At 40.0% G+C, this 12709-nt stretch overlaps 1 protein-coding gene across 1 annotated transcript in view; it reads right to left on the reverse strand.

The window, feature by feature from the left end:
• Positions 1–4080: 4080 nt before the first annotated feature.
• Positions 4081–12709, reverse strand: part of LOC138986979 (ATP-binding cassette sub-family C member 4-like) — a gene marked incomplete at its 5' end in the record, with an annotated part of 69582 nt that continues 60953 nt past the window's right edge. Inside the window, 3 exons of the mRNA XM_070366951.1 lie at positions 4081–4215; positions 11641–11746; positions 12182–12354. Of these exons, the coding sequence (XP_070223052.1) occupies positions 4081–4215; positions 11641–11746; positions 12182–12354 (414 nt within the window). The remainder of the gene's footprint in view (positions 4216–11640; positions 11747–12181; positions 12355–12709) is intronic.

A 12709-nucleotide genomic window follows, 5' to 3' on the forward strand; every position in this document is an offset into this window, starting at 1 on the left:
TATCTATTTTACATTCAATAATGTAAGTTTCCATGTTACTCTCTCCATACATCCCACCCTCTTCTTCCTCCCCATCCCACCAGCTCCATAAGTCTGTTCTCTATGTCTGTGTCTCCACTGCTGCCCTGCAAATAATTTCATCAGTACCATCTTTCTAGACTCATATATACACATTAGTACGTGATACTTGTTTTTCTGCTCTGACTGACTTCACTCTGTATAATAGGCTGGAGGTTTATCCACCTCATTAGAACTGACTCAAATACATTCCTTTTTATGGCTGAGTAATATTCCATTGTGTATATGTACCACAGCTACTTTATTCATTCATCTGATGGACATCTAGGTTTGCTTCCATGTTCTAGCTATTGTAAATGATGCTGCTACAACATTGGGTACATGTGTATTTTCAATTTTGGTTTTCTCAGGGTATATGCCTAGGAGTGGGATTGCTAGGTCATATGGTTGTTTCATTCCTAGTTTTTTAATGAATCTCCATACAGTCTTCCACAGTGGCTGTATCAACTTACATTCCCACCAATAGTGAAAGAGGGTTCCTTTTCTCAACCCCTCTCCAGCATTTAGTGTTTGTAGACTGTTTGATGATGGCCATTCTGACTGGTGTGAGGTGATATCTCACTGTGGTTTTGATTTGCATTTCTCTAATAATGAGCAGTGTTGAGCATCTTTTCATGTTTGTTAGCCATCTGTATGTCTTCTTTGGATAAATGTATGCTTATGTCTTTTCCCCACTTTTTGATTGGGTTGTTTGTTTTTCTGGAACTGACTTGCATGGAAGTGTGGTAGTGTTAATATCTCAGTTGTGTTTGACTCTTTGCGACCCAATGGGCTGTAGCTCACCAGGCTCCTCTGTCTATGGGAATCTCCAGGCAAGAATACTGAAGTGGGTTGCCATTTCCTACTCCAGGAGATCTTCCTGACCCAGGGATCAAACCAGGGTCTTGCACATTACAGGGTTCTCTTGCATTACAGGCAGATTCTTTACTGTTTGAGTCGCTAAGGAAGCTTTGCATGAGTAGCTTATATATTTTGGAAATTAATCATTTGTCAGTTGTTTCATTTGCTATTATTTTCTCCCATAATATTATTTTTATTACTTTCTTTTCATTTTTATTATTCATTTTATTATTTTCTATTTTTATCATTTTCTATTCATATTATTTTCTTCTTCATGGTTGGAAAAATGATCCCATTTTATACTATAAAACACTTGACATTCTCAAAGCACTTAAGCATCTGCTTTCTAATCTGATCCCTGTAATAACTGTGAAGAAGCTGCCAGGGCTGGAATCCCTGCTGTACACACGTGAGAACCTGAGGCTCAGAGGCCTCCAGGGGACACAAGGCCACATGGATGCTAAATGCCTCCTCCATCGATTCAAACTGGTCCAGGTGCCTAGAACTAGGATATTAGGATTTCATAACTTGTGGGCTGTATTAACTGATTCCATGAATAGACAAAATTAGACCTCTGTTACACACGGAAGCAAAGAAACTTCAAAAACTCAACCAGGTCTGCTTCATCACAGAACAGAATGAATGACAGGCATTTATTCTTTGTTTGAGTTGAATTGCTGTTAAGTTACGCCAGTCGTGTCCGACTCTGTGCGACCCCATAGACGGCAGCCCACCAGGCTCCCCTCGTCCCCGGATTCTCCAGACAAGAACACTGGAGTGGGTTGCCATTTCCTTCTCCGATGCATGAAAGTGAAAAGTGAAGTCGCTCAGTCGTGTCCGACTTTTATCGACCCCATGGACTGCAGCCCACCAGGCCTTGGTCCATGGGATTTCCCAGGCAAGAGTACTGGAGTAGGGTGCCATTGCCTTCTCTGAGTTGAATTGTGTCCCCTCCAATTTTACATGTTGAAGCCTAAACATGCCAGTACCTCAGAGGGTGACTGCATTTGAGACAGGCTCTTTATTTTTTTAACTTTTTTTTAATTTTATTTTTAACTTTACAATATTGTATTGGTTTTGCCATATGATCAACATGAATCTGCCACAGGTATACACGTGTTCCCATCCTGAACCCTCCTCCTCCTCCCTCCCCATACCATCCCTCTAAATGAAGTCAAACAGGTTGGGTCCTAATCTAATAGACTTGAGTTCTTACAAGAAGAGATTGGGACACAAGTACAAACAGAGGGAAGACCACGAAGACACAGAGAGAGGACATCTCCAAACCAAGGAGACCTCAAAGGAAACCAACCCTACTGACACCTTGACCTCAGACTTCCAGGCCCCAGGGCTGTGAAATAAGTTTCTGTTGTGGTGGTACTTTGCATGGCAGTCACTATGATAACATCGTGTTTAAATGAAGAGTTTGACACAGGTGGGTACAACTCTTTCTGATGTGAAATGCTTAAGGTGGAAAGACCAAAGGGTTTGGGAGATTTCTATTATTCTGTGATTTTTCACACAGAAAATCACAAATGCTTATCAAATCTTCAATCTGCAGACACTCAAGTGAATGAAAGTGCTCTGTGAATTTCAGGCATTAAAAAAATATAGGTGATATATGACTCAGATGGTAAAGAACCTGTCCACAATGTGGGAGACCAGAGTTGGATCCCTGGGTTGGGAAGAGCCCTGGAGAAGGGAATGGCAACCCACCCAGCATTCTTGCCTGGAAAATTCCATGGATGGAAGAGCCTGGTGGGCTATAGTCCATGGTGTTTGCAGAGTCAAACATGACTTGAGTGACTAATACACACAGTCTATACCTGCATACAATATAAGTACTTGTGAAAAGTTCAGAACACAGACTTCCTTGTCCCTAAACCTAAGGACAAACTCTAACTTTGCCACCTATTCAGCCAGCTCTGCAACCCAGGAAGTCTCCTACACTATGAGCAGTGGAAGGTACTGCTCTGCATTTCCTCATTTCTAAGGAGGGTTGAGATGAGACAGTGATGAACTAAGGCCACATTTCAGATAAATTTTTCATATAGAAGTACTTAAGATAGACATGTTTTCATCTTATTCTATTTACAAGTGAAAATCTGGGAAATGCAAAAAGTATGAAGAAGAGAAAATACACCCATAATTTAATACTCAGAGATTAATTTTCTACTGGGAAGCCTCATCACAAGGCAGCTGGAAGCCTCATCCTACCCCAAACCACATATGTCAAGGGTCAAGAACACCAGACCTTCCTTCCTCCATCTCTTCCCATCAACCCTATTCCCACTCCCACCTTGTTCCAGAAAGAACTTACAGATGGTTGCTTGACAATGGCTAAGTCTCCTAAACCAGACCTCAGTTACCATCACACCTTTGTTAGGAAGATGTCACATGACCTGAATGTCATCCATGAGCACCTTCCTCACACCACACACTGTGCTTAGTGCCTCACACACCTCATCTCTGAGAAAGTGCTCTGTAACCTTCAGGCACCATTCATACTACAGTGTGAAGCTATTGTGAGTTCTTGATTTGTCCTGATGACAATTTCGTTTTCTAGAAGGTAGAGGAAGCCTGGTGGAGGGGGGTGGTGGTGTATGGCAAATAGACCTAATTCTACACAACAAAGAATTAGGGAAAAATTGATAGTATCACGTAGAAGTTTTCTTTACAGATTAGAAAACAGAGGAGACCCACACCTTTCCCTGGAGGATCTTCCTAGAATCAAAATATTCTAAAAATTTATCCCCTAAACTCTCAAATTTTCTAAATATTCCTTGACAGAACTTGTATCACAAATATGCTGAACACCAATCAGGATGAATGTAAAGGTTCTGCAAAATGAGAGCGTTTTGTGCTCTATGAGAATCTGAACCCAGAGTCCAGAATGTGGAAGTCCAATCTGACATCTCTGTCTCAGGCACAGGTGTGCCCACACAGAAGGGTGCACATATGGTGACCCCACCCCCACCACTACTGCAGATTCTCAGCAGACCTGCCCTTAATCCACCATGTGTTGTTAAGACCCACTCATGAAGCTTAGTCTCTGGAGGTTTATAAGGGCACAGAGTGCTTGTTATCAGACCCCTGGTGGAGATCTTATGAAGAGTGAACCTGGAGACAAACTTTAATGACAACTCCCTGTAGCCGGCTCACCTATTTTGCCCTTTCAGCGAGGACAGCTACTTCTGCCTCGCCCAGCTGTTGTGCCATTTTGTAAAATAGACTGTTTTTATTCTGCATCAAGGCTTTTGGCTGACCAGTTTCTTTCCGTCTCCCTGAATCCAAAACCTGTAAACAGCAAAAAGAAACCCATTAGCACACAGTGTCTCCCAGTAACATATTATAATTCAGACAATATTTTTAAAAATGGCAGGGTAGGGAAAACAGATAATCTATTTGGGTGGTGTTTAAACACTAGCTTGTGTTTTAATAGTTTGCTAAATGCAAACTGAAAGGGAGAGAAAGGGATCCTTCACTCTGCCTTTCTGCTTATTAGTGACTTTGGTTAATGGTTCTGGAGGGGAAAAGTGTCTGAAACAATTGGCCCAAATGATACAATTATAAAAACTGTTCTGAAGTTCAGCGGTATTTAATTCTCCATTTAGGTCATATTTGGAGTACATGTTTATTAAGAGAATATGCTAGATGGGCTTCCTTGGTGGCTGAGTGGTAAAATAATCTGCCTACCAATGCATGAGTCTTGTGTTCCATCCCTGGTCCTGAAAGATCGCACATGCCACAGAGCAACTAAGCCCATGTGCCGAAACTACAGGTCTAGAGCTCGGGAAACTCAACTATTGAGCCCATATGCCTAGAGCCCATGCTCCGCAGCAAGAGAAGCCATGCAATGAGAAGTCTGCACACCACAATGAAGAGCAGCTGCAACCAGAGAAAAGTCTGTGCAGTAAGGAAGACCCAGCACAGCCTAAAATAAATAAATATATATTTTTTTCCTAAAGAACAGAATATGCTTGAACTCTAAACAAAACACAGGTTGTTTTTCAACATATAGGTACTACAGTTAATTGTATTCTTTGCATTTAATTGGAAACATTCATTAAGTCTCATAAATGCCATTTTCCTGTTAATGCTTTGTCTATTACTGTGAATCACTGCTAAGGGCAGCTTTCTCAAAAGAGTTCAGGAATAATCGAAGCAACAGACAAACAACTAATCTCAAAAATATACAAGCAACTCCTACAGCTCAACTCTGGAAAAAGAAATGACCCAATCAAAAAATGGGCCAAAGAACTAAATAGACATTTCTCCAAAGAAGACATACAGATGGCTAACAAACACATGAAAAGATGCTCAACATCACTCATTATCAGAGAAATGCAAATCAAAACCACTATGAGGTACCATTTCACGCCTTTCAGAATGGCTGCAATCCATAAGTCTACTAAATGCAATAAATGCTGGAGAGGGTGTGGGAAAGGAACCCTCTTACACTGTTGGTGTGAATGCAAACTAGTACAGCCAGGGGAGAACAGTGTGGAGATTCCCAAAAACTGGAAATAGAACTGCCTTTATGATCCAGCAATTTACTTCTGGGCATACACATTTGGAAAACCAGAAGGGAAAGAGACACGTGTACCCCAATATTCAGTGGTAAACAGCACTGTTTATAATAGCCAGGACATGTGATCCCTGGTCCAGAAAGATGTTCATCAGAAGATGAATGGATAAGAAAGCTGTGGTACATATACACAATGGAGTATTACTCAGCCATTAAAAAGAATACATTTGAATCAGTTCTAATGCAGATGGATGAAACTGGAACCTATTATACAGAGTGAAGTATGCCAGAAAGAAAAACACCAATACAGTATACTAACACATAAAAATGGAATTTAAAAAGATGGTATTTTTTTCAATAACAGAATATGCTGGACAGCAAAACAACACACATGTTGTTTTTCAGTCTTATGGACTCTGTGGAGAGGGAGAGGTGGGGAGATTTGGGAGAATAGCATTGAAACATGTTAATCATTTGTCTACTATGAAATCAGTCACCAGTCCAGGTTTCTCAAAGAGTACTGGATAATTGGGGCTGGTGCACTAATGTGCTTCCAAGAGTTAGGGTAGGGGAGGAGGAGGAGGAGTGTTCAGGATGGGGAACGCGGGTATACCTGTGGTGGATTCATTTCAATATTTGGCAAAACTAATACAATATTGTAAAGTTTAAAAATAAAAATAAAAAAATTCAAATACAGGGAAAAAAAAAAAGAGCCGGACACGACTGAGTGCCTTTCACTTTCACATCTGTATAATAATTTAAATGTTTGGTGAAAGTTGCTCAGCCAATTCCAACTCTTTATGACCCCGTGGGACTGTAGTCCGCCAGGCTTCTCTGTCCATGGGATTCTCCACGTAAGAATACTGGAGTGGGTAGCCATTTCCTTCTTCAAGGTATCTTCCCAACCCAGGGATCAAACTCAGGTCTCCTGCATTGCAGGCAGAATCTTTACCATCTGAGCCACCAGGGAAGCCCTGTAACTTGGCATGCCAATTTAGATGTCTCAAATGTGCAATTCTACTTAAGCGTAGCGTAACAGAACATTACTGTTCCTCCTGATGCTGAAGAAGAAAATCTGCAGTTTTAAAATACTGGTCTCCACACATCTATGGTCAATTAATCTATGAAACAGTACCAACAATTGGAGAAAAGACAGTTTCTATGATAAGTAGCACTGGGAAAGCTGGACTCCTGAAAATGTATGAAATTAGAACACTCCCTCACATCATACACAAAAATAAACTCAAAATGGCCTAAAGATCTAATATAAGACTGGGAACTATAAAACTAAATGGAAACACAGGCAAAAGACTCCTTGACGCAAATTGCAGCAATATTTTCTTAGATCAGTCTCCCAAAGCAAAAGAAATAAAAGCAAAAACAAATGGAACCTAGTCAAACTTAAAAGCCAACACTCACGTAGGGGCTACAAGAGCTGAGATGGGACACAGACTGAAAAAAAGCCAGAAATAGAATTTTACCAACTTAGCCTTTACATTTACTGGTTTGGTCAAAGATTCTAGATATTTCAGAACAAATAAACATAAAGCAAATCCAAATTCTCATTATGTGTAGAAAAATAGGTATAATTTTGGATTTTTAACATCCCTTATAAGGAAAAGCTCCCACAATCTCCTGTTATGTCCCCACTCTTCTCATAACCCAAGTTAAACCATAAACTAAACCACATATTTAAGTTGCTATGATAGCAATCCCTGAACCCCAGGATCTCTCCAGGAACCTCAACACTGAATTGTTTATCAAGCTCTAGTAGGTTAAGTCAAAGTATATTATGTTGGATGAGTAAGTCAGTTATATAAGCTCAGTGAAGATGTGTTTATGAAGCCTGTTTATATGCAGATATTCCAGACAGCTGTCCTAGAAATAAAAATGAAATGGACCCACTGCAAGACAATTTGATCCATTTTCACTGGCAGGATGTCATCAGTGATAAATAAGAATGCAGGGAGAGGTGGGTGAGTGCACCGAGAGGTGGTGGTGCCCAGGAGAGGATGGAGGAAGAGCCTGATAAAAAAGATGCTGGGAAATGATGACAACAATAGAGAGAGATCCCACTGCGCAACAAGCAGAGTGGGGAGGGGGAGATCTGAGTGTCAGATCTGTCTCTGGCTGCCAGGTGATGACACAGGACAGCTGTCCAACCCTGGAAGGTGGTCCTCATTGGTAAAATGGATGCCTGTGATTTTTTCAGTGGCTGGACAATGTGGCGAGTATTAACTCAAAATCCTGTCTTAGGTCTTGAAATAATAAATCATTCTTCTCACTGGGGAGAGATGTAGGCTGGGTCAGGGTGACCTCCACAGCTGCTCTCCCAAAGTCCCTGCCTTTGCACACAAGCGCCCCCCTCATAAAGTATTTCTTCTCCCCAACTGTACTTCCTACCTCAGTGTTAGTTATCTTTCCTCTGAAAACTTGAGTGAAATCTCTTGGAGTGTTTTTGAAGGAGCTTTTCTCTTCTCAAATGTTCTAATTGCAGCCATATAGGCTTATGAAAGAAAAGTTCCATGAAGGTGAAAAATAGAATCTGAGTAAAACTCTAATTAGGTATGAGCTGTTTTACACTTTTCAAGTGGGGATGTTACAACTGTTTCTGGTTTTCACTTCTGTGGGGAAAATTCTAAGAAGAGGTTTGAGATGATGAAGAAATAAAGAATATAAAACCGTAAGATGGACTATAAACAGAAGAGGTGGGATCTGAGTTTCTCAGCTCTGCTTTTGGTTCTTCATCATTCATTTCCAGAGAATTCTCTGAGGACAGTGAAAGCATGGATCGCAGACAACCACACTGTTAGAGCAACTGCAGATTGTCACATGCTTCCTTTGTTCACACCACCAGGAGAATCTGGGTGATATGAAGACGGCAGTGCGCAGGGACTGGAGGGAAGAGCTGTGCTGTTGGCTGCAGAGCAAGCAGGTCACGAGCACCCAGCTAATCCTAAAAACTGGAAGAACCCTCTAACATAGAGATAGTGGTGAGTCTTAGGAGAAAGAGCATTTCTAATTTGTCTGTCTTGCTTCACTGTTTTGTGGCAACAGAGAAAGTAGGGAAGATTATATTAGCCATCATTATGACTGTGTCATGTTTAATAAACTATAGTGAGAGAACTTCTTTGTGAAATACAATTCTAAGCCGGATACATTAATGATGCAGAAGGAATCAAAACAGGGTAAATCCTTTGGAGAGACAACAGATAAACAAAGCTATTAAGTCACAGTTGTTTCTCAACAAGGCTTTTCTCTTATTTACATACAGTGAACAAAACTACATCCATTTAATCATTTCAAGATTTTTGATAAAAGTGACAATTAGGAAAATATATAGATGTCAAAGTTTGAGATTAATTATACTCTATCCCTATGATGCAATTTTAGGCGGCTATTAAGAACTGAGCTGTGGAAAATTAATAAATGACATGGAGAATTTTAAGAATAAATTAAAATTATAGTAATGAAATATTCTGTTTTGCAAAAAAAAAAAAAACAACAAACTATTAAACTGGCTCTGCTAAGTCACTTGAGTCGTGTCCGACTCTGTGCGACCCCATAGACAGCAGCCCACCAGGCTCCTCTGTCCCTAGGATTCTCCAGGCAAGAACACTGGAGTGGGTTGCCATTTCCTTCTCCAAAGCATGAAAGTGAAAACTGAAAGTGAAGTCGCTCAGTCGTATCCGACTCTTAGCGACCCCATGGACTGCAGCCTTCCAGGCTCCTCTGTCCATGGGATTTGCCAGGCAAGAGTACTGGAGTGGGATGCCATTGCCTTCTCTGAAACTGGCTCTAATGTTACCCAAATAATATTATAGCACTATACAACTGCTACTTTCTGGTAGTGGGTATTTTTTAATCTTCCCTTTATGAAATTGCTTTTTTATAACAAAAATATATTTTTATGGATTAGTTTCAATTAAAAATAGAATTTATTTATTTTTTTCTGTGTGCTGTCCAAGTTTTATTTATTTTTATATTTAAAATTTTTATTTTATTTAACTTTACAATATTTTATTGGTTTTGCCATATATCAAGATGAATCTGCCACAGGTATACATGTGTTACCCATCCTGAACCCCCCTCCCACCTCTCTCCCCATACCATCCCTCTGGGTTGTCCCAGTGCACCAGCCCCAAGCATCCAGTATCATGCATCGAACCTGGACTGGCAACTTGTTTCATATATGATATTATACATATTTCAATGCCATTCTCCCAAATCATCCCAGCATCTCCCTCTCCCACAGAGTCAAAAGGACTGTTCTATACATCAGTGTCTCTTTTGCTGTCTTGTATACAGGGTTATTGTTACCATCTTTCTAAATTCCATATATACGTGTTAGTATACTGTAAAAATAGAATTTGAAAAACCACATCCATCTTTGTGAAGAAGTATTCACCAGTGCAACAAAATGTAATTATTACACATTAAGCACTTGCAATGATAGGACTTTATTGTGACAACACTGTTGGTTATGTCCTTCGTCAGCATCTGTCACTTCCCTAGCTACTCCTTGAGGCTGGTCACCCGCCCTCTGGAGCATAGGCTTTGAAACAGATGACTGGTCTTTATGTGCACACTAACACTTTCAGAATAGACAGTCATCTGTCTTCCAGAAAGGAACGAGGTACAATCATTCCTCAGTGTGGGTACAGTTTCAGAACACCGAAATGAAGCAAACATGGCAGTAAAGTGAGGTATATGAAAGTTCTGGTTTCCCAGAACACATAGAAGTTATGTTTACACAACACTAGCCTACCAAGTGTGCAATAGCATTATGTGTGAGAAAACAATGTAGGGACCTTAACCTAAAAACAATGCATTGCCATAAAAAATACTAACCAACAGAGGAGACTTCAGCAAGTCAGAGCACTTGCTGAAGTAACTGTTACTTCAGCTGAAGTAACACTGATGTAACAGATCACCAGAAACTACAATGATTGTGAAAAAGTCTGACATATAGTGAGAATTACCAAAAGGTGAGACAGAGAATTGGAATGAGGAAAATACTGTTTGAAAAATGGCACCCATAGACTTGCTCGATGCAGGGTTATGATAAGCTCTCAATTTGTAAAAATGCAGTATCTGGAAAGTACGATAAAACAAGGTATGTCTATTTCTAAAGCAAGAAATACAAATAAGGTTCAAATTGGGAAAGGAGTATGTCAAGGCTGTGTATTGTCACTCTTATTTAATGTATATGCAGAGTACATCATGTGAAATGCTGAGCTGGAAGAAGCACAAACTGGAATCAAGATTGCCAAGAGAATATCAATAACCTCAGATATGTAGATGATACCACCCTTATGGCAGAAATCAAAGAGGAACTAAAGAGCCTCTTGATGAAGGTGAAAGAGGAGAGTGAAAAAAAGCTGGTTTAAAACTCAACATTCAAAAGACAAAGATCATGGCATCCAGTCCCATCACTTCATGGCAAATAGATGGGGAAACAATGGAAACAGTGACAGACTTTATTTTCTTGGGCTCCAATATCACTGTGGACACTGACCACAGACATGAAATTAAAAAGGCGCTTGCTCCTTAGAAGAAAAGCTATGACAAACCTAGACAACGGATTAAAAAGCTGAGACATAACATTGCCAACAAAGGTCCATCTAGTCAAAGCTATGGTTTTTCCAGTAGTCATGTATGGATGTGAGAGTTGAACCATAAAGAAGGCTAAGTGCCAAAGAATTGATGCTTTCAAACTGTGGCACTGGAGAAAACTCTTGAGAGTCCCTTGGGCTGAAAGGATATCAAACCAGTCAATCCTAAAGGAAATCAACCCTGAATATCCATTGGAACGACTGATGCTGAAGCTCCAATATTTTGGCCACCTGATGCGAAGAGCCAATTCACTGGAAATGACTCTGATGCTGGGAAAGATTGAAGACAGGAGGAGAAGGGGATGACAGAGGATGAGATGGTTGGATGGCATCATGGACTCAATGGACATGAGTTTGAACAAGCTCCGGGAGTTGGTGATGGACAGGGAGGCCTGGCATGCTGAACTCCATAGGGTCACAGAGTCAGACATGCCTGAGCGACTGAACAACAATTTTCAGGAATGAGAGGAGAAACTAAGAGAAAATTAAATTACTGGAGGTTCCTATCAAATTTTACAAGGAAGGATATGTTGAGAAAATGAACATAAATGAAAACAACTAAAATGGTGAGGGTCTTACCGATATCCATTGACAATCAGTGACATTGCTCAACCTGTGTGCGATGGTTAGCACAGTGCACTGGGCAAATTTCTCACGAATCTTTTTTTGTATTACCTCATCAGTTCTAGAATCAAAGAAATTGATTTAGTTCAGTAACGACAGGAAAAGCAGACTTAAGACTTAAAAACATCATGGTACTTTTTAAATGCTTTTAAACATCAATACCTTAACATATAATCTTGTTCCTAAAAAACTAAGTATAAAAGTTCTATTTAGAAATTTACTGTTTTTCATAAAATGATGGAAAATAGTCTTCCCTCAAAATTGCTTTAAACTATAATGAACTGGATTTAGGAATCTAGCTCTCAGGATACCTTATAACAACACTAACCCCATATAACATATCTTGGTTTTTCCTTTGTTTCCTGGAATTAATATTATCAAGAAATATCCATGGGGCCAAGAGAACACTTAGAAACATTTCTAAGCATCACTAAATGTTTTCCATTTACCACATTTAGAAGTCAGATTCAAGGTTTCCTGGGTCTTAACCCCATACCTTGGATCCACGTTTGATGTGGCTTTGTCAATAACTAATATCTGATTTTTCTTAAGAATAGCCCTGGCAAGACACACCAGTTGTCTCTGTCCAACACTCAAGTTCAATCTGGATTCTGCTAATTCAGTATTCATTTTACCAGGAAGATTTTGGATGGTGTCTTTAAGGTGCACCTGTTGATAAAAAGAGAAAGAATGACATTTTCTTAAGCAAACTGTTACTGAAGTAGACAAGCCTCTTATACATTAGAACTTTGATGTCCTCAGGACTTCTCATGCATCTTTCATGTACAGCCAGGTGATGGGGAGAGCTCTTTCTACACTGAGAAAAGAGGTGGAGTCAAGTCAGGACAGAAGGATCTCAATGTCCCCCATCCCTGCCACAGGACAGCCTCCAGAAACCCCACCGAGGGATTAGTTAAGGAAGTCTCTCAAAAAATGAAGCCATTTCTCCCAAGGTAGTTTAAACAGAAAAGTTAAAACAATCTTTATGGTTGAGTCAAGTTTCCCAATGTTCATTTTGCATAGG

This window comes from Bos mutus, unplaced genomic scaffold (genome assembly GCF_027580195.1).
Source record: "Bos mutus isolate GX-2022 unplaced genomic scaffold, NWIPB_WYAK_1.1 CTG343, whole genome shotgun sequence".
NCBI classification, from domain to species: Eukaryota; Metazoa; Chordata; class Mammalia; order Artiodactyla; family Bovidae; genus Bos; species Bos mutus.